A 22875-nucleotide genomic window follows, 5' to 3' on the forward strand; every position below is an offset into this window, starting at 1 on the left:
AAAATTATTTAATAATTGGAAATACAGATACCATTTAGACTTCACATTTTAGAATAGAAAAGATGTATATGAAAACAACTTTATTGGTAGTGTTTAATGTTGTATAATGAGTCTGGAAAGGATTTAAAATTCTTTATATGGTAAATTACTCGTGTATTACTAGGACAGTGGAGTTAAATTGACAATTTGACCAATTCTCAATAGGCAATAGCATTTTCCTACAGGACTTTCAAAACTGTACTTAATGTTGAAGATTATAATCATAATTTGGGCATACAGTTGTCATTTAGTTATGATTTTCTAGGCATATTAAATTTTTTCTGTACTTCACAAACTAAACATTAAGAAGCCTGCGGAGTAGAAATGAATATAGATAGCTGGTAGATACTCTTCAAGTTTGAAATTAAAAGTTCCTCAAGAAAAATTTTTTCTTATTATATTTTTGGACAAAAGTACTGAGTTGGTTACACATAACTTTTAGTTTCAACAAAAAATACAATTCATTTGTTTATAAGACAACATGGAAGTGGAAGGTAATACAACTTTCTAAAATGAAATTACAGATTGGATTGACACTGACTACACAACTAAATAAATTAATCCTACTATAACATAAAATTATCTTCCATATATTATGAACTGACATTCAAATCCAGAAATCTTTCACATAAATTAAATTTCATGTTAACAAAATTTCTATTTATTATACATAAATAGTTATCATAAATATATTTTATATGACCCCACATTTGATCTTTCCTTGGTAAACAGTGAGAATTATTACATATGAAGACAGTGTATAAGGGACATTAAATCAGCTTTAATCCCATTATTAAGAAATCCATACAGAATTGGATTAAGACAACAGGACATCATGCCCAACAAATGACAAATGCAATACACCAACTTGAAATGCCTATTTGAAATAAGATTGTCATTAAAATCAGTTACCACATGGAAAAGGTGTAGTGGCATCCAACTAACAGCAAATACTAATATCAGTATGGTCAGCCTGTAGAAAACACTTCGAGATCTCTTTTTTATTCTTGTAACAGAACGTTTTACTCTCAATTCATGAACATCTGAATTTTCTTCAGGTTTTATTTCAAAGCAAGTGGGGACCCCTGGTATGAACTTACTGGATGAAGAGAGCTGACTTCTTACAGAGCCAAAGTTTTCTGGAAGTATTCTGGAGTGGTTCTCTTGAGAAGGTCTTTCTGGAGCGGGTAACACACATGCTGTCTTCTTGCTATATCTTCTTCTGTGTTTTTTGATGAATGAATAACTCCATTTATGGCTGCCAGAGAGTTTCACCTGAGGCCCAATCTTTCTGGATGGATGAAGAGTTAAGTTGATCATCTCATTTTCTTCAAGTCTGTTTTCTTTGTTGGACAATCCACAGCTTATGCTTCTGCAGACACTTGTATGACTTACAGTAAGACAAACTAAGGGCAGAATATACTGAACTAGCAATAAAGAGATAGTAAAGGCAATTCTGTATGAATCAGATGGCCATGACTCAACACATAAATACCTGCTGCTCAGCAACGCTGAACCAAATGTTTCTTGAAGTTCCACAAGACTGTGAAACACTGGAAGGGGAGAACAGATGGCAAAACCTAGTGTCCAGACAGTAGCTATCAGAAAGTAGCCATGGTTTGCTGTTAAATTATTCGAGATGGGATGTTTTATCATATGATACCTGACAATGGCAATTGATATTAAAATTAAAGTTGAAACCAAAACTGACACACATTGCAGAAAAGGCATAATATGGCACATGACTTTGCCAAACATCCACTGATCCAGCAAGACAGATGTCAGTGTGAAAGGTGAGCAAAACAGCACAACCAAGATATCAGAAAAGGCCAGATTTCCTATAAGGAAGTTTACCGTAGTCTTCTGATTACGCTTTTTCATGAGAGCCATTAAAATAAGTAAATTCCCCATAAAGCCAAGAAGACTTACAAATGTATAGAGCCCAATCAGAAAATACTGTAAGTCATCTACACTGCTTTTATAGTCATCCCAGACTGGGAAATCAGAATTCCGAGTGGCAGCAGTATTATTCTCTGTGGCAAGTGTCTTGTTATAATATTCATCGAGCTCTAAATCCATATTATAGTCCTGCTTGGAATAAAAAGACATTTGTCATCAACCTAAAAAAAAATTACATGACTACTTTAAATTAATCTATTCAGACGGAAACTAAATTTTACAATCGGCTCCCATGACCTTATTAATCTCCTAAGAAAGTTTATGAAATCTTTAACTCGTTCCAAGTGCAGTGCAAATATCAGCCAATAATGATTATAGTAAGTTTAATTTTATCATTACTTCCAAGATGTATTAACTTATGTTAAGATAATAGATTGTATTTTTAAAATTTGTGTAGTAAATAACGTAAGGAAAGAAAAAGCAAATGTAGACAAGAACTTCAAGATATATGCTTTACAATCACTGATTAATATTATTCTCCAAGTCAATATACCTGGTACATAGTATAGTCACATAATCTTACCATAAAAATTCTATTCATTTCTATCTCAATCTAGGCCAAACTTAAAAGTCACCTGTCCTGGTCAACTCAGCTGGACATGATCTCCTCTTCAGAACTCCTGTTAACATTCTGTTTACAGTTGTCTGATGCTACATATCATAATCTGCTCTCATTGCGTTATAATGCCTAGCCGTCTACCTTGTTTATTTACAAGCAATGGGAAAGCAGAAACTATCTCTTACTCACTTTGGAATCCTTCCCAATACATGGCAGAGTAATTTTACCACTGCAGGTATTAAGTAAATGTTTATGAGAGAATAAAATATTCAAACAAAACTCTAGTAACAAATATCACCTAGCTCATACAACGTTCAAATTTAAGCGCCTTGAGAATAGGATTACTATCTCATGACCTAGGAGCATATAGTAGGCACTCATTAAATCTGTTTGTCAAGCTGTACTGTTGACTGTGTAGATACAATGCTGAATGATGACATCTTTCTGTGACCAATCCTCAATCGTTTGGGATATGCCAGATTATCTCTGATTAGGACAACCACTGATGGACTAGCAGTGCTGTTGGTGTTTTTTTTTTTTTAACAAACAAACAAACAAATTTCACTTGCTTATTAATTTAAAAACTGTGTATAGATTTTGCCTTATGAATGAGTCAATCAATTCATTGTTCAAGGAAAACATTATACCTTAAACGTAAATGTAGAAGTGATATTAATATAACTTCCAGTAATAAGTTTTTTCATTTCAAATTAAATTAATGTCATACCTCAATGGCATTACATGTTTACCTCTACATATTAGACTTTTGATGCTACTGCCTGATGAAGCACTAAATTGCCCATAACATACCAGTAAGAGGCAAAAGGACCCCTTCCTCTCATTTAAAAAAAAAACAAAACACTTTTTTTTTTTTCTTAGAAATAGGGTCTCATTCTGTTGCCCAGGCTGGAGTGCAGTAGTGTGATCACAGCTCATTGTAACCTTGAACACCTGGACTCAAGCAATCCTCTCATCTCAGCCTCCCAAGCAGCTAGGACTACAGGTACATGCCACTACATATGGCTAATCTTTCTATTTTTTTGTGGAGATGGGGTCTGCCTATGTTGCCCAGGCTGGTGTCAAACTCCTGGCCTCAAGTAATCCTCCCACCTTGGCCTCCCAAAGTGTTGGGATTATAGGCATGAGTCACTGTGTGCCTGGCCACTTTAAGTTTTTTTTTTTTTAAACAAGAATTTCCTACAGAAAACACAAACCAGCAAGCAAATTAATTCCAATAAATACACTGTCATAGAGATTGTGATATACACATAGTTTAAAAAACACTTTTGTTACCTATTAATATATGTTGATCTACTTATTTCTAGATCTATAATTGAATAATTATACTAAAACTATAAAAATACATTTATTTAAATTAATAGTAAAAACTGTTATCTTTAATTTATGAGGGACCTATAGGTCTTAGTTCAATAAATTTCCAAATGGCAAATACTACTGTGTACATACATTCATTACAAGTAAGTTTAACTTCATTTCTATATATAGCAAGTTTCAAACAGGATAACAGAGTCATCCTTGTGCTATGAGAAAAGTTATAAGTTTTTCACAACTTCTACAAGTGATTCTATGTTGACCAAATTATTTTCTGGAAGCTAACTACATCCTTTTAAAGGATAAGTTAATTCAAAGACTGAGGATTGCATTCATTCATTCTTAGACCCTAGCCAACAATTTACATTGATATTGCCTCAGTGAAAAAGAACACCTGGTACAAAAGTGACTCTCATGACCTACTGAATCATATTATTCATCATATTGCCTCTCAGCCTCTCAGCACCTACTCTGGATAGGTCAGCAAGCTTATAATCAAAACAGCTTTGACTGGTGCTTTTGCCTAATTTCCTGAGTTCTGATGACCCTCTGGCTCAATTCAGCTTATTCATGATCCTATTTATATTTATCATGTGTACAGGCTGCTTGTAACTGCAATCTTGCTTAGTTGTTCTTCCCTTGACTTACCTTTCTTGAATCAATCCTTTTCTTCTAACTTTGTGGTAGGCCAGTTGTTACTGATAGCCTTTCCTTGTACTTCCTAAGCAAGAACAAGAGAGAAATTAGACGGCCCCTTCTACAGTGGCTTTGTGCCTTTTTGGATCATGGAACTGTGGATGATACTTACTTACTTAGTGTAAAATTGCTGTCCAAAATTTTTTGAAGAAAGAGAAGATGCAGCACAATTTGTGGTAATAGAAACAACATAGTTTTGAGTCTAAAATTCAGATTTTTCTCCAATCCATGTGGTTAGATCTCTCTATTATATTCGAATGGAGATAAAAGTCTTAATTATTTTTCATTCTAGAAATAATGTTTAATAAAGCATGTTACACATAGTGGATGCTAAAGTAAATATTCATTACCAATCATTTTAGAAAAGCAATTTAACTTCCCTTGCTTTAAAATAACAGAAATGAATCATCCTGACAATGTGGGAAAATTCAGGATAGAGTATGACTATAAATTTGTGTGTACATACATATGTGTGTATATGTATCTCTATATATACATTTATAGAGAACCATTGAAATTATAGATGTTTTAAATGGCCCCAAAATGCAATGAGGAGGAGATACCTAGATAGACAACAAAGAGAGTTTAGCACTTTAAATTTTCATTTGGATATCTTCATTGATAAAGGCTATCACACAAGCAACATGAAACTAAAACTGCAAGATATATTGACAAAACATTTAAAAAATGTAAACGAAAAAAGAAGTATATCTGCTTCCACGACTGTGCAGTCTGCTATTAAAACTTTTATTTTAAATACATGCACATAAAATATTGAATGCATTAAATTATAAAACCACATCTCCTTAGTAAGAAGATGAAATAAATGCCATCTTGAGTATTCATTGAACACTGGAGAAAAAACTGAGGATGCTTCTTTCATTCCCTAAAATATTTGAGTATTTTAAGACAGTACATAATTTGTATATAATTTTAAAGGGTAGACTCCTTCTATTAATGAATAGCTAAGAATGATTAGTTGTTCCTTCTTTTATTCATTCAAGAAGTATTTACTGAACATATATTTTGCTAGGTGCTCTGCTCTGCTCTAAGCATAAAGATGAGTAATGCAAGGTGCTATGCCAAGAATATTCTATGATGGATTAATTCAAGCTCACACCCTGAGTAACTGTAGATTGCTGAGATGTAAAAGGCCTCAAATTGGATGATGAATGAATTAATAAATGAATGGCATTCTCCTGACTGACAGTAGTATATTATTTCACTATAGCATGGACACTTGTATTATTGCCGAATATAATGAATACTTTATGTAGCTACTGATAGACTGATTAGCAAATTAAAAAAATTATCTTTTAGCATTCATTCATTCATTCCACATTCATTTATTCATTTTATTTTGGTGCGACTGTAGTCAACTTTCTCCTGCTCTCCCTCTAGCCCCACCCCACACCATCTACCACATAAACATACACACATACAATACCTAATATATAGTCTGCACAAAATGAGCATGTTTGTGAATCTTTGTTCCAAAGAAGGAAGAATTTTTTCTTACAACTAAATGATGAATGCTGCAAACGCTGGAGGCGCGGAGGAGGGGTGGGGGAGGGGTGGTGGTGGATATGTAGTTTTTTTAAAGTGCCTCCTGGTAGCCAGGGGATAATTTAAACATTAGGAAAATTTTGTCCAATCAGATTTAAGTCGAAAATCTAAGGTACAGGAACCCTCTTAAAATGAAAACACAAACAAACAAAAAAGCAAGATTTCTTTCCTTAAACTTACCTTTTCCCTTCCTTTTTCCTGAAAAACACAGTCAGCAGACCTACAATGGAAATGCAAATATGTTTAACAACCCTCTACTTCTCAACAAGTGTTATTATGAGTGCTGTACATTCTTATGCAATATATTTCATCCATTATAAAAGTAATGATATGTGTGAATCTTCTCAGATTGCTACAGAAATTATGAAATATAGCCAGAGAAAGAATATTTTAACATGGAATATTATTTGACAAGAAATCTGATATCGACAGGATGAAATTTTTGTCATACCTAATTACTATATTTACTCATTCTCTTTTATAATAGTTGTATCTCCCACCATCAGAATTTCCAGGCTGAAACACAGAACTTTAATCTCTGAGTAAAAAGTGTGAAAAATAAAAGTTCTTTATTAAACTATGGCAACTTATAAAAAATAATGTCTTTTCAGAGGTTTACTGGAATTTTCTTATAAACTCTTCTATATCTGACACCTAGACAAATGAAACCTTCTGAATAGATTTTAAGTATTTTAAGAAAGTATTTTAAGAAAGTGTTCTTAAGAATAATAGGAGGAACTTCAGGGAATTCAAAGGATATTAAAAATCTGACTTGTACATTTAAATAAGGTTTATTTGTTTGAATAATTTCTTGCCTTATGAAAATATACATCACTCTCACAAAGGATGACAATCACACAAAAGAATAAAATATATGTAATTCTTTTCCTCCTGCAATGATACAATATCAACTATTGTCTATTTTGCTGTGCTCATGGAACAGCAGCATGATTCCATGTTCTCAAATATTCCCATGGTTTGTTCTTAAAGCCAGAATCTGGCACAATTTGAATTGGAAAGATAAATACAGCTCTGCTCAGCTGACAAACACACAGGCATGCACCACCCTCCCTTCCAAATTCTAACAGCAGAGTTTCTCTTCCCTTGAGAAATCTGAAATCTAAAATTGCATTCGAACTGCAAGATTCTTCTGAAAGAGCCTTAGGCTATTTTCCATGGTCTATGGTAAAACCATTTTGGCTTTGGTCCAACACAACGCCTCAGTTCCTTTAAAAGATTAACTAAAGGTCTGTGAACTTGGAAAAAAGAATTCCCGTTTCTGGAATTCGAGTTCTATGGATGTTTGCTATTCTCGCATTTGTCATATGAAGACACCTCGCAAATAGGAGCGCAAACCTTGGAGCGCAGCTGACTCCCGGGCTCAGGTCAGCGCTGGACTGCGCGGCAGCTGGACGGCTTGAGTGGCGCCTCGCGGGCTGCGCCCCTGGCCTCGCCAGAGACCCGCTAGAGCTGAGCCCTGACCCGGGCACCCCGCGGGCTGCCGTTCCCAGCTCCAGACCAGCCGGGCTGCAGCAAGAGTGCGTCTAGCCTGGGGCAGCGCTTTGTCCATCCCCCGCCCCTTCCCCAGGAGGCTCCTTCGCAGATCCCCGACACTCTCCTCCCGGGTTCGGCCCGCGCCTGCTCCACCCGGGTGAGTTGGGAACTGGAGGGACCTGCTCGGTAGGAAAGAATTCAGCCCAGTACCCTCTGCGCTGTCTCTTCACTCCTGACAAGTGTCTGTTCCGACACCCTAATCCCCATTTTTCCAGCCGCACTCCCTTCACCTTCCCAACCCCGCCCTCTTAGGACCCCCGACAACGCCCTGGCACCAGAGACAGGGGTGCGGGCTCCCAGGGACCAGCGCAGACTCGCAGCCCGCGCGGGGACCCGCCACGGATCCTGGGTGCAGGCCTACCCGGCGCGAAAGGGGTTGGCAGGGAGGGGCGGGAGCCCGTACCTCGGGGCGCCCCGGCCACTGCAGGCCCTGGGCTCCCGGGAGCGCGGCCCAGCGCGATAGCTCCTGTACCCCAGCGGCGGCGGCAACAGCAGGAGCAGGACCTGGAGGCGGCGGTGGGGAAGAGGGGGCGGGGGTTTAACGGCGTCTCGAGAACACGTGACTGTTCCGGGGACCCCCGAGACCCTGCTCCAGGGCGCCTGCTCCGCGCCACCCTCTTCCAAATCCGGGGGCCGGGGGCATTCCAGACCTACGCCGCTGTTTGGGCGCTCTAGGGAGAAGCCACAGGGCCCCGGGATGTCGCCCTTTCACCCTGGCCTCGGGTCCCAGGCCGACCAAGTTAACTTGATGGGCAAATTGAGTTTTGCCAGTCCAGCCCCCAGCCCTGTGTAGTGAACTCTGAGAAGTCTTGAACTGGTGTGAGGATGGCTGTGCCCCTAAGTGCTTAGTATGCCTGAGAACAAGCTTCGAGTCTCAGATTTTATCATTGTCGGGGGCGGGGTGGGGAGAAAGAAAGAAAAAAAGAAAAACAGAACACTGCTCCTCCTTTGCACCTTTTTGAAGTAAGGAAGAGTGGCGGTGGGGAGGCTCACCCAATGTCCAGGAGAGGCAAGGGAGTCTGCGGGGATGCGCCCAGCAGAATAGAAGGGAAGTTTCCCCACTCCAAGGAGTGGCAGCTGTGGGTGTGGGCAAGTGGCAAGAGCAGGGGAGTGAAACTGAAATGAAATCAACGCTGCTCAAGACTATATTCAATAGCAAAGAGAAGACGAAGGGCTAAAAATGAATTGTCATAGGTTAAAAGAAAAAAAAAAAAAAAAAAAAAAAAAAAAAAAAGACGGGAAAAAAAGCCCACACAAAAGAAGAAGAAAAAACCCTATCCTTCTGTTCCTTCTCAACATGATTTCCATCTCTAATGTTTCCAAATCTGTATTGCGCAGGTTTGCTTTATTTTTAGCTAATCATTAGTTGGCAGGTACTTTAGGTGCGCGCGCGCGCGTCTCTCTCTCTCTCTGTGTGTGTGTGTGTGTGTGTGTGTGTGTGTGTGTGTGAGAGAGAGAGAGAGAGAGAGAGAGAGAAAGGAGAAAAGAGAGATTGGGTAGAGGTCTGTGTGTCTTTGGACATAGCTTTACCATGAGAAAGGGTATAGCTATTGTACCCTTTAATACTGAGAACTATTATGTAACAGACAGCATCTCCTGCTGAGTAGAGAGTCCTGTGGGACTAGCTCTTTATAAACCGAAGAGAACTGTACCCCTTGGGAGCACTGTGACTTGTAATTCTCACATCTGGGGCAGCCATCACTGTTATACCAGAGGTCAAAGAAAATGTTTTGTGCGCCCTTTCTGCTGAATTTTAGCATTCAATACTCAGGGGATCTATATAGATTGCCATTTCATCAGTCAAAGAGCCATCCAAGAGCTTTTAAAGAACTCAAGGAAACACAGTTCCTGTTTTATTCTTCTGTGTGTTATTTCTGAAATATTAATATATTCTCCCCAAAAGCTTAACAGAATAGGCCTTCTGAGCAGGCACCTGGGATTCTGCAGTAGGGAGCAGGGGATGAAAGTGTCAAGAAGGAATAACCTTGAGAAATAAGGCTTGTTTTATAGACTTTCTTAATTCCACCGTCTCTGCGGTTAATGCAGTACAAATTGCCACATAAATTTCTATCCTTCCATCTCTTGCACAGTCATAACATGTACACTTCAAATACACGTTGTCTTTAAAACAACTTCCAAGTGAACCCCATTGTGACTGTCTTTCAAAACACTGGTCTATGCTACAGGCTTTTGCATATTAAAAGTATAAAACAAATCTTATTTTTTCTTTTCCACAACTTTGTTTTCTATTTTGATGATATGAGCCTTTAGGATGAAGTTACTGTTATTAGAGTATTGAAAATAAAAGGCCACGTGCCTTTGACACAGAGATTGTAATTAACCTGACCATTTTCCCTTCCCACTGCACCCACAAACAAGTCTCAAAAAGGGAGCTGGCATTTCTTCTTTAAATACATGTGACAATACACAGTAGTAAGGACATCTGGAGTGGACAAGTTATGAAGAGATTTTTGTTTTGAGGACATTATCAATGTACAAATTTAGGCAATATGCTACATAAAGAGAAAGATATGAAGATGAGGGTGCTTTTACCTTTAAATTTCCCAGGAGGGATTCGAGACTGATCATCGTTACTCTTTGTAGAACATAATAATTTTATTTTTATTTTATGGAGTAACTTTTAAGTGGAGGGGAATATCAGAACAGAAATAGTAATGTCCACCTCTATTTTATGTATTTTTCCTACTCACTATTTATAAAATGCTCGTTTGGGAAATTAAGTTGGATTTTGTGCATGTTACAAAATTAAACTGGCTATTGCCCTGTTATTACAGTTAATTATCAGTTACGAAAGAAAGGTAAAAGTTAAAGGTCACTTGGGACTCCTAAGAAAAATTATTGAACAATAAAACAGTCGCCCAACAATTCCTGGGGTAACATTTTGCTGAGGCACATGACTGTGGTTTTTGTCAAAGCTACTGTTGCATTTTAATAACAGCTACCATTTGTGGAAAGCAATGACTAAAGTGCTTTGGTATAATCTCCAATGATATTTGATTTTGATATATTAGTTATAGAAGAAGTATGGGTAAATAAACTAGAGAAAACAGTATTATTTTACTTCATGCATTTATTTCTCTGAGGATTTCATTGTACTCCTTAAGAGTAAATGTTTCTTCATCCACTTTTCCTATCAGGGTAAATTTAAATCCTTAATGCTTAAAAGATGTGTTATCAAAATATTTTATGATGCTCTATGCTGCATTGATTTCTTTGAAATAGTAATGATTTGTCATACAAATCAATATTTAGAACTTAAAATACATGATTTTTTTTATTATTACTTTCAGGGAAAAAAAACTATTGAAAAAAAGTTTTGCCCAAAGTATTGTGTACATTGAGTCCATTTCCCAGAAAACTTAACAACAATTTTGAGGTCCTACAGGGGCATCATTAATATTTTATTGACTTCTGATAAATACTGTGCTCCTTAAGCAACACTTTATTTATCCTTTTGATGCTCTAATTATTTGACCATAAAGCAGTGACTGATTTGCAGAAAGAATGTATAATTCTTTTTACTAGCAAATATCCATGTTAAAAATACATACACACATAGATGTGATACAAATGTATTTTATATGTTCATATGTCACATACATATTTTTATAATAGACACTTATCAGAATAACTGAGTTGTAGCCAGGCTTGATCTCAAATTAGTGGTGTGGCTTTAGACAGGCACTTGATTTTTCAGTCTTCATTTTCTTTGTCTGTAAATGAAATATTTTGAATCGAAGATCTGGAGTCCCCGTTGAGACCTGACTACTTACGACTGTATGCCATTAATGAGCATGCATTACAAACATATGTGTAGAAAAACCATCTTTTTAGATCTTCAGAAATATTTGATAGCCACAGACATTGTTTATTTTCCCTTTACATTAAAATTTACAAAGAAAATACTGATGTTAAAGTTTTCCATTATTATTGGCACATTCTCTTCCCTGCAGCTACTGTTAACTATATTTTATTTATTCATTTCAAAAAGTTATGGCTGTCTTACATATCACTACTTCATTCTTTAATTATATTGTTTTTCAGTTTTGCAGCACAAATATATATACAAGAAGAAGAGAGCATGGATTCCTTTGACAATATAACATTTTATTATGTAAATCCATATATAGGCCATACGATTATTTCTTTTTGTAGTTCAAAACTCCTCTGAGAAAAGATAAGTATCCTGTAATATTTTTTAAAATGTTTCCATTTCCTATCTATTTTTTGTAGTTAATATTTTAAATCTAGTTATAAGTCTAAATATAGCTTTACTATATTTAAGTGGAAATGAAAGGGAAAAAGTTTATTTATTTATTTTTGGTATGTTGGTTTGTTTTAGTCTTTAAAAAGAATGTTTACAGAACTGTTCAAAGCATAAGCCCAGGATCAAAAGTTGAATTATATGCTCTTCAAAATGTATGTTACCACATTCTTAGTCTTACCATTCTCACAGGTAATACAGCTATTAAAATATGTTATTGAACAGGTAGAAAAAATATGAGACCGTTCCTCAAGTAGACATTATAAGCAGTTTCAAAGGAAGTAGAGTCCATATTCAAGTTTATACCTAATAGATGATGCAGAGCTAACACATAAGAATATCCAAAAATATGAGGCAGATCATCAGAAGGAGTGTATTAGTAAGCGAACTATGCATAAAATGTATATGCATAAAGTAGCAATCATCCATCATAGCTGCAAATGCTGAAGACACTTTTTTAATGTTTGAGATGAACAAATGGGCTTGATTTGTGATATTCAAAATTTTTGTAGTCCTACCCTAGTCCTAGTTTTTCAATCTTTCAACAAAACCTCTTCAGTATCCTATGATGTGTTAGATACCCTTCCAGGCTCTTAAGTTTAAGAGATGAAAAAAAACAACAACAGTCATTGTCAGTAAGAGATCAGAGTATAGTTGTAGATATGTGCAACTACATAATTAATGGCAATACAATGTGATAAGTTCTGCAACTGAAATAAACTCTAGGTTGATTTCTTATTTATATTCCTAGGTAATTCGTTCTTAAAAATAAACTGGGGATGTAACAGAGGGTTTTATAGCTGAGAAGACACTTGAACTGAAATGTGAAGGGTTAGTAAGAGCTAAACAGGCAGATGGAGGGGATGGAGAAGCGAGAAATGTTGTAATAGCATGAAGGTGAGAGAGTGTGTGGTATTCAGAATCATGCAAATGGTTTCGTATGACTGCAGTGTATAGGGTGGAGGATGATACTGAAAATGTTGATTAAAAAGGATGTCTTTGGTCCTTCACTTGAGACATCTGGATGAAAAGCAGCTAAAAGATTTAAGATGGGAAGTTGATATGGCTGGAGGGCTGTGAAAAAAGCTGATAGATTTAGACCATTTAGCAGAGAAATAAGTAGAGCTTGATAGAGGTGAAAGAACACACATGAGAGATATTTAGGAGATAAAATCACCGGCAATCTGAGACCAGTTGGATTTGTGAGTGAGAGTGAGAGAGAGGGGAATACACACATGGGACGATTCTTAGGTTCTGGCTTGAGGGAGAATGACGCTGCTGATCAGATCCATGAGCAGAGAAGCACAAGAGAAGCATACTGTCCAAGGAAACCTGAGAGGGGTCTGTACTTTTGGTGAAGATTGAGGGTTATGTACATGCAAGCACGTAATTGATGGCAGAGGGTATATCTGTGTGGTAAGAATGAAAAAAAGGAGTAGATTCAGATTGGGATCTCTGGTGAATTCTGGTAATTTGGGGGTTGGTGAAGGAAGAAACAGGACCACTAAAAGCACAAGTTTATTTGGGTGGCACTTGCAGGAGGTTGCATGACAGGAGTAGCCCCTCCTAGCAAGAGAACTTCTAGAGACAATGATGTGGGGCTACCACCTAGAAGGGGCAGAAGGGGAAAGTAGAGAGGAGACTTGCATGTCTGGGTGCTGTCACTCAGCCACAAGGTGGGGAGTCTCTGAGTCAGAGACCTCTGAAGGGAGCTGTGGTTTGGTGTCTTTCACAGCTACAAGATTTGTCTTATCTATCGTTAGCAGATGTTGGGTGGAGTTTCATGGGGGCATTTAAGAAGGTAGGCTCTAAATGGGCTAAAATTAATTTATTTTTGACTATATTTAGAACCATTAGATGTGTGAGATTTTGAAGTGGTGCTGGAAGGCTTTGGACTAAGGGCCTTAGCCTGCTGTGAAGAATCAAACAGTATGCGGACCGTGTTAGGTTATCACCCATGGGTCATCTCTGGCCCATCTACATAACAGGATCCTAGGGAGAAAAACGCCTAAGAAGTAGACGGAAATAGTAGATCTTGAGAGAGATGATTGAGCAACAGCCAATGAAGAAAAGCCTGAAGTGTGGAGTTGATGAAGTCAAAGGAAAAAAAGATTCCAGAAACAGTGGATGCTCATTTGAGTCCGCTGCTACATAAAGAATAAATATAAGAAAATCTGAATCGTGTTCACTGGCTTTGATTATTAGTGTCCTGGGCAGAAGCATTTTCAGGTGTGTCATATTTGAGGAAAAAATGAGGTGACAGTATATGTACCTTATCCTCAAAGAAGCTTGCCAGGAAAGAGAAGCAGCTAGGGAAGATGTGACTCCAGTGAGGGAGTTACTATGAGAAAGAGATGAGCGATTTTGTTTTGGTCTTTCTTTTAATCCTAAGCTAAGAAAAGTGAATTATTGACTAAACAGGTATTATAGTTATTTTATTGCTGTTTAACAAAACTTCCTCAAACTTAATGGAATACAACTCATGGATTTTATGCTCATGGACTGCGTGGTGGGACAGCAGCTCAGAAGGGCGCAGTGAGATAGCTTGTCTGTCACATGGTGCTTGGGGTCTAAACTGAGAAACCTCAGTGGGATAGGTTGACTCAAAGTCTGGGGTTGAAACAGCTGGGTTGGAGAATCTATTGCCAAAAGGAAGGACTTGAAAGTTAGGGGGTAAATACCCTATGGCCTTTAAATTATCCCAAAAAGAAGGAATCCATTGAGACTGAAGGTATGAAGTAGGAGCCTGGGAGAGGGTTGGAATTTCAAAATAGCTTCTAAGAGGAGAGAGATTGGTAATCACCCAAGCCAACACATTTCTGGGTAATATTTAAGGCTTAATGAGGTTTTGAATTTGCAGTTGCAATAATCTGCACAGTTGAGTTTTAACCTACATGCTATGCTAGTGGACAGTGGCAGCTAAACAATCTCATAAGATCAGATGGGTCATGTTATACCACTGACCATCCTTAGATATGTGTACTCTTCCTAGATGTATTTGTGTCTTGGCAAAGGAAGCAATAGCTAGACCTTAAACAAAGGAATGAAAGGAGGATACTTACCTTAGCAAAATGATGCTTCAGAACATTTCATACCACTTTTGCATGCACCTGCTTGTGCTATTATGTAGGTGTACCAAAAAACAAACAAATACTTTCCCTTATTTATTTATTTATTTAGAGATGGAGTATCACTCTGTCGCCCAAGCTGGAATGCAGTGGCACAATCTCAGCTCACTGCAGCCTTCGCCTCCCGGGTTCAAGTGATTCTCCTGCCTCAGCCTCCCAAGTAGCTGGAATTACAGGTGCCTGCCACCACGCCTGGCTAATTTTTATAGTTTTAATAGAGATGGGGTTTCACCATGTTGGCCAGGTTGGTCTCAAAATCCTGATCTCAGGTGATCTGCCCGCCTTGGCCTCCCAAAGTGCTGGGATTACAGGCGTGAGCCACCGCACCCAGCCTAATTTTCTCCTTTCTTTAGAAAAAATTATACCTTCATAGCTTTTCTTCATAGGCCAAGTCTGATCTATTGATATTGGCCATCTGAAGTGTTGTGCTGTGAGAAAGCCTAATACCAAGCTTGAGATTTTGGGGAGTGGGAGTCAGGGGCAGGAGGAACAGTTAGAGATGTTTCTCACAGAAGATGAGAGCTGTGGTGGTGGCATTCATACTTATTCTTTTTACCAACTATTTTTATTTTGTCTCTTCAAAAGAAGATATGAAAGGAATATTAATAATAATTATTTAAAACAGTAATAGTAACAGTGGCAAAGCTCCTTTCATTATCTCATATAGTAAAAACATAATGTTATGGTTTTGTAATATAACATTACACTTTTTTTTGAATGTCTAAAGGGTATCAGACCATATGAGGCATGCAGAAAAAGATTTGGCTATTTACTAAATTTTAAGATCCTACTTGTCTAGAGCCTCATTGTGACAGAGTTTTTAAAAATGCCCCGAAATATGCAGCCCAGGTAGTGAAATGAGAACTTTACTGAAAGGCATTCACATTTCAAATCAAGATCAAGAGAAAATCCACAAAGAGTATTGCGTGTTTTCAGCACAAAGGAGATCATTGAATTGTCTGTGCACTTATATACTAACATTTTTAACTAAATTAATCATCATTTTTTTTTTCTGCTAGTTTATGCTCTCCAAAAGTCAGATGAATAAAATGATTGTACTGACTATTTGATTGTGCTGATTAAGTCAAAACTCTTTACCAACTGTATTTCATTGGCTTTAAGATGTGGGCTTAGGCCGGGCGCGGTGGCTCAAGCCTGTAATCCCGGCACTTTGGGAGGCCGAGACGGGCGGATCACGAGGTCAGGAGATCGAGACCATCCTGGCTAACACGGTGAAACCCCGTCTCTATTAAGAAATACAAAAAAAAACTAGCCGGGCGAGGTGGCGGGCGCCTGTAGTCCCAGCTACTCGGGAGGCTGAGGCCGGAGAATGGCGTGAACCCGGGAGGCGGAGCTTGCAGTGAGCTGAGATCCGGCCACTGCACTCCAGCCTGGGTGACAGAGCGAGACTCCGTCTCAAAACAAAACAAAACAGAAAAGATGTGGGCTTAAAAAGCATTTTAATATTCATTTGCTATTGATAGTATGCCATTGCTTTACTGAAAACATTTTTTTTTCTTGGTGGTCCATACAATAAAATTGCTCCTTACATTCTTGGGCATCAAAGATCCAAAGAAATGCAGCAGGTAAGTCACAGAAAGAAGGAAAATCCAGACATACAATCAATTCATAGAAGATGAACTGATTCACTGACATGCTTCATCATAGTTCTACCCCCATGGAATTTCCCCCTTATCAATGTCATCTACATTTTAGTTTTCATGTGTAGTATTTATGCCTATTAAGCTTCTTCTGCGTGACAATTCATGATAATTTACCTGTATCAAGGCCTCATAGCATTTCAGAAACTTTAACCCTTGTAGCAGAAATTCCTCAGAAGACAAATAAAGTAATTAGTGTGTTTCAATTCCAGTAGCAAGCATATCGTCATACTTTTATTTAAACAGTTACTGAATCATGGAATTTAAAGTCCGAGCCAGGCCATAATATTGTTCCACTGTTTCGAATATAAAACTCAGATTTACAGAAATTTAATGAGTAGATCCTATCCCTCAGTTTATATGACAGAGCCAGACTGTTGTCCAAGAGAACATGAGAATAGGTCATTAATACCATTCCCCTTGGTTTATAGGTCAGGCTGTTATGAAACTACAGAAAGAAATATACAGGATTGAAGAAAAACTTCTCCCTAGCAAAGATGAAGTTTTATCTAATTTGAATCCCAGATAGGAAAGTATGCAGCTGATTATTCACTTAAGAGTAGAAAAATAAATGATCTTAAAATTGGAATGAGGAAAGTCTTTAAAAAATATTTTCTAAGAAATTCAAACTACTTTGCATATTTTAAATCTTCTATAAGACCACATTATTGGAGAATTTTATGTTGCATTTGGCCATTGGACTATTCCTAATTTCTCTATTTTTCACATTGGAAAGAATCCTAGTACATGATATCTCTAAAGAATTATATAATTTTGCCACTGAGCATTTCTTTTTTTTTTTTTTCCCCAAAACAGAGTCTTGCTCTGTTGCCTGGGCTGGAGTGCAGTGGCACCATCTCAGCTCATTGCAACTTCTGCCTCTCGGGTTCAAGCAATTCTCCTGCCTCAGCCTCCTAAGTAGCTGGGATAACAGATACGCACCACCACACCCAGCTAATTTTTGTATTTTTAATAGAGACGGGGTTTCACTTTGTTGGCCAGGCTGGTCTCGAACTCCTGACCTCATGATCTGCCTGCCTGCGTTGGCCTCCCAAAGTGCTGGGATTACAGGCATGAGCCACCGCCCGCGGCTGCTATTGAGCATTTCAGAACTTCTCTTTGTACCATAACGTTGTCATAGAAAAGAATCTTTGAGATCAGTGATCTTTCAAAGATTGGTATTTGATATTAATAACTCAAGAATGCAGTTTCACAGATTTTCCTTAGGGAGAACACTTCATAAAAATTGAGTTAATAAAATGATAAAATACAATGGCCATAATAGTTTAGACCTCTTACAGACATGCCTTCATTAGTATTCTTGGGAAATAGAGAAAGCATAGCACCTGAGTCCAAATTATATTCTCAAGTCCAAAATATTTGCTGACATAATAAAAGTTTCTACATAAAAATATATTCTTAGTAGAGAATTAAATTACGTCATTTGTAATTCTTAGAGCAGGCTAAAGATAGCCGATTTGGTGATCAAAACCACAGGGAAAACTTACTTCTGAGAATAGAATGTGACTTCAGGCAATAGAGTAGGCAGAGGATGCATAGAAACCTGAATGAATATTAGTTATTGTTCCCTGAAAGAGTTGAAATTCCTAAATTGGGCCTTAAGTTTTCATCCTTGGTTAAAAAAAAAAAGTATGTGTGTATGTGTGTATATATATATATATATATATTTGTGTGTGTGTGTGTATAAATGAATCTGTTGTCATTTTACTCTGCTTAACTATTAGAGATTTTTATATGTATGCTTCTATCTGTTGTTATACACTAATAGTAGTCATTACATAATCATGATATTTTAATTCTTGATTACAATCCCTTTCCAACTATATAAAAATATGTCTAGTGACACATATTTTAGAAAGTTTTCTTGGAAAAACATCCAGAGATTGTGTTCATCACTATCTATATAAATGAGCTTATACTGAACCTTAAATATGTTTATTCAGCATAACAATCAGAAAAAGAAAAGTTTTTTTAACAGTATAAAGTTCAGGTGAGTCCATTTGTCTTGGAATTTTATTTTGATTTTAATTAGAAGAAAGACTGCCATTAGAATTGTTTTGTAATCTTTATAAATTCTCTAGGCAGTGCCCTCTATCTTTATTAGAAAGACTTCTTATTTTTAACACTTTTATTTGGAAGAAGTTCTACTCATTTGCATCAGTCCATCGTCTACATAATATGTGTGTGTGTGTGTGTGTGTGTGTGTGTGTTTTACAACGTTGACTTTTGAAACTAGAATAGAATCAGGTAAAACATCTCAGATCAGTGTGTCAGTAACTGGCCTGAATCATCGGGCACCATGATGGGGTTGGCCGCCTTCAACGTACTCGGTGTACGTTCTATTTTTTTCTACATAATGTTCAGTACTGTAGTACTAATCACCGAGAAAATTGCATTGACTCTTTTCGACCACCAGGGAAATATTCAGTTCATGGTTCTCCCCTAAAAAAACTAAAAAGCTACTTAGCGCTGGGAACAAATCTGACTTAATGCATTTTCTCAGTGGGCCAAAGAAAGGAGGGCCGACTGTCTGCCTTGACTTTTTAAAGCTCTTCTCTTAATTCACGTATAAACTGAGGAAAACAAATTCTCGGCACTGGCGTGAGAGTTATTTGAGCGTCACAAAATAAAATATTAGTGCCATTATTGTGGCGAATTTCATGTTTCCCAGCGAGCCTTTTGATTCCCGGTTTGGGCTGGCGCTCGAGCTCTCCAACCGGGTACGACTTCGGCCACAAGATGGCACTGACCTGCAAACAAAGAAAACCACAGTGGCACCGACTTTTTCAAGCCTTGGGAAACTGCCCTGCCTTCCCCCTTCCCCGGAGTCAAGGACTGTGGGGATAAGGGCTTCCTTTCCCCTGCGCGGGGCGTCTGTGTCGAATAATGTGTGGCTTCTGTTGGATTGCTTTTCTTTCCAAAATTCCTAGGCAACGCTTCCCCGAGGTGTGCACCTTTGTGAGGTGTTTGTGGGGCGGGGGGAGCTTCAGGCGCTACTCGCGGGACGCCGTCACGTGATCCGGGATGAGGTGGAGTTCGGCTTTAAGGGGGCGTCTCTTCCTAGCTTCACCAATCTTTAGGATCTGAGCAGGAGAGATACCAGAGGATCTTCCCCTCTCTACTCCCTTCCATTCCCACCCTTCCTTCTTCAATAAGCAGGAGCGAACAAGACAAATTCCAAAGAGGGTAAGTTGCGAGTTTATGCCTTTCCAGAGACTTTTGCGAAATCTCTCATTGACAAGGTGAAGGATGAGCGGGGAAGAAAAACGACGCCAGTGTCCGAAACTGGCTCTGGGGGACCGAGGTGTGGTCTCCAGTGCAAGCAGGTCGCAGGTTGCTCCAAATCACCGGACCGTTCGCGGGCTCCTGCCGAAGGGTATGGGGTCGACGCGGGTGAAAGGAGAGGGTCCCCTACGCGGAGTTCGGGCTTTCCCACCACCTGCTCCCGGGGAATTTCTGGATGGGTATCCAAGTTTTCCTCTACCCAGGTTCTCTTTAAAAGGTCAAGGCACTGGGAAGGTGCCCGAGTTCGTCTATCCCGCACCCGCTCATCTTCCGTATGTGTCTTGGACTGACTGGAGGCGCTGGCTCTAGCCGCACCGGAGTTTTCGCGGAGTAACTGGCTGGGATGAGCCGGAGAAGGGTGGGCTTGGTGCGTCGCCCGCCGTCGCCCGGGTCCCGCGGCAGGCGTCGGGCTGGGAGCGGACGGAGGTGGGAGGAGCCCTCGGCGCGGACCCCAGAGCGCAAGCCCACCCCCACTTGCGGATTCCGCGCGTCTGGGCTGCAGTGGAGCCGTGCTCCCCAATACTGAGCGCTTCGAGTGTGGAGCTGCGCCCGGGTGGACACCCGAAGATTTTAATCATCGGAGTTCTAATCGGGGAACTCTTTAGCTCTTTCTTTTAGAAAAGCAATGATGGAACATGGCTGGGTTAGGAGATTGGGAATGCACAGGAGGTGGAGGTGACTTGATAGGGTGTGCCGTTGGTTCCCAGGTAGACTGGAGAGATGCGAATGTTTTAAGGTCTGATACTGGGCCAAAGACAGAATTGAGTAGGGTTTGGTATCTGCTTGTTTTTGGTTGTTTGTATCTTTTCTCTTTTGCCAGTCTCTTATCACTAGTAGAAAGGTTTCCTGATGAGAGAGAGAGAGAGAGAGAGAGAGAGAGAGAGAGAGAGAGTAGTAGGGAGTCAGGAATGGAGTAAATTTCGGGCGATTCACCTTGTTACACAATATGAAAAAGGTGGGTGGGTAAGCGTGCCAACAGGAATTTTGACTGAACATGTCCCATTTCCCATTTCGTTGTTTGATAACTTCTGGAGCACAGGAAAAACCTAGAGGAGAGGAGCAGAAGAGAGTGTTTCCATGTACACACACTAACACACACACACACACATATTAGAGCACGCATTGCTTCCCACACTCCCCATCCTATAAGAGGGCATGACTGGTGGGATGGCACACACAGGCAGGGGACATGTGGAGCTTGTCTGTCAGGTCTGCAACAGAAAAGCAATAGCTGTTAGTCCTCGACCCTGGGCAGGCTCTCTGGCGAAGCAAGCGAGGCAGCGGGAAGCTAACCCGACCCGGTTCCCCACCCAGGACTAAAAACTGAGTGCTCTTGGGTGACTACTACTTTATTAGTCTTTATTGTCTTCAGGCAGCAGTCTGTTGAACAAGCCCTCCCCAGCAAGGAAGGAGCAGAGAATTATGTAACTCATTTAGATAAGCTACCAGTAACTTTGGGAGGCTGTATGTCACAAGGCTGACATTTCTTTTCCAACACAAGTGAGGTGAACAGCCAATCCTGAGTATTTCAAAAAATTTGTCTGCAGCAGGTTATGATCAGGGAGCTGTATTTTCAAGTAGTAACAGCCCTGCGAAGAGCAAGCAATGAAAGGCCAGCATTCTAATTGGAAAGAAAGAAGAGGAAATTTCCCTCTGCAGGGGGCTAATTTGCCAATTGGTGATGTATGTAATGTCTCTGTTTTGTCTCTATATGCACATGGCAGCTACACTGAGACTTAAGTCTTTAATTTTTGCAGTTTCTGTAGCTGCATAGCTTATTTTACAAATTAGATTACAATAGTAAATACCAAATTATTTTATTTTGCAAAGATAAGGTATGTAAATTATCTCTTAGTATTGTTCTTTCCTGACAGTTATTCTTTCTTGAAATTATACTAAGGTACACTGAAAATACACATTTTATCCAATGCAGAATTGGTTTACACACTGGAATAACTACCAAATGTACAATTAGTAAAACAGGCTTGAAAACACCTTAAAAAAAATAAAGTTTTCATTTTCTCTATAGCTAAATTAACTTCTACCTAGTAAGAAAAATGCTTCCTCATTGGGCATGCCTATTAAATACCGTTTCAAAAGTGTCAGACTAGAGCTTTTACCTGAACTCATCTGTAAGAAAGCTATGTTTGTAGCCTGTACTTTGCAATAATTTAATGTCTGTGTGAATTCTTATATGTATTCATTTTTGCCCAAATCAGTCAGTGGGTAGAATATTTCTGTTTCTTTCTCTCCATGGTATACATCTTGGTCTCTGTCTCTATTATTTCTTGCCAAATTATTGCACTAACTTTCTAATGAATCTCCCCTTTTCTTCTCTTTCCTTAAATGTGTTGAAAACAGCAGCTAGAATAATAATTTTAAATCCAAAGTCATATAACTTCACACCTTTGCCAAAGACTCACCAGAGGCTCCCCAGCTCTCCCAGGATTATAGGCAAAGATCATAAAAAAAAAAAAAAAAAAAGGCCCTGAAGTCTGTACCCGCCTCTTTAGCCTTCCCAATTAATTTCCTAAGGGTCCCTCCCTTATTTATCCCACTTCTCCTTGCTACTTAGCACACCAGTTACACACAGGCCTTAGGGATGTTTGTTCTTTCCCTATGGGATGCAATCCCCGAGATACTTGTGTGGCTTCCCTACTCACCACTCCTCTCAGGTCTTAACTTACATACCTTCTTCTCAGACAGTCAGAGGCCATCTTTTACAGTCGAGTAATAAATTGCAGCTCCCCCAAATCCCAGTTTCTCTCTCTCTTTTTTTTTTTTGAGATG

The 22875-nt window shown here is 38.9% G+C and overlaps 2 protein-coding genes across 6 annotated transcripts in view; one reads left to right on the top strand and one right to left on the bottom strand.

Annotated features, from left to right (window-relative positions):
- On the bottom strand, positions 1-8818 carry NPY5R (neuropeptide Y receptor Y5). Of its 4 annotated transcripts, none has more exons than XM_050791826.1 (5): positions 8109-8818; positions 6332-6371; positions 4702-4829; positions 4538-4610; positions 1-2127 (listed from the first exon to the last, which is right to left on the bottom strand). In XM_050791826.1, exon 5 carries the CDS (start codon positions 2116-2118, stop codon positions 781-783), a length of 1338 nt encoding a protein of 445 aa, XP_050647783.1. In that variant the 5' UTR covers positions 2119-2127; positions 4538-4610; positions 4702-4829; positions 6332-6371; positions 8109-8818; the 3' UTR covers positions 1-780. The 4 variants fall into 4 exon arrangements, with proteins under 4 accessions (XP_050647783.1, XP_050647786.1, XP_050647784.1 ...); XM_050791829.1 differs by having other exon boundaries at positions 1-2130; XM_050791827.1 differs by having other exon boundaries at positions 4698-4829.
- Positions 7207-22875, top strand: part of NPY1R (neuropeptide Y receptor Y1) — a 21299-nt gene continuing 5630 nt past the window's right edge. The window contains exon 1 of one of the 2 annotated variants that reach the window (XM_050791833.1): positions 7207-7802. The gene's annotated coding sequence lies outside the window, so the exon portion shown is untranslated. Of the gene's footprint in view, positions 7803-18870; positions 19987-22875 lie in introns of those variants that run through there. The other variant, XM_050791832.1, reaches the window with a different exon arrangement.

Source organism: Macaca thibetana, chromosome 5, assembly GCF_024542745.1.
Source record: "Macaca thibetana thibetana isolate TM-01 chromosome 5, ASM2454274v1, whole genome shotgun sequence".
NCBI classification, from domain to species: Eukaryota; Metazoa; Chordata; class Mammalia; order Primates; family Cercopithecidae; genus Macaca; species Macaca thibetana.

What these genes read in the sequence shown, in the direction of transcription:
- NPY5R (XM_050791826.1), bottom strand. Translation starts at nt 2,118, where the DNA reads ATGGATTTAGAGCTCGATGAATATTATAACAAGACACTTGCCACAGAG.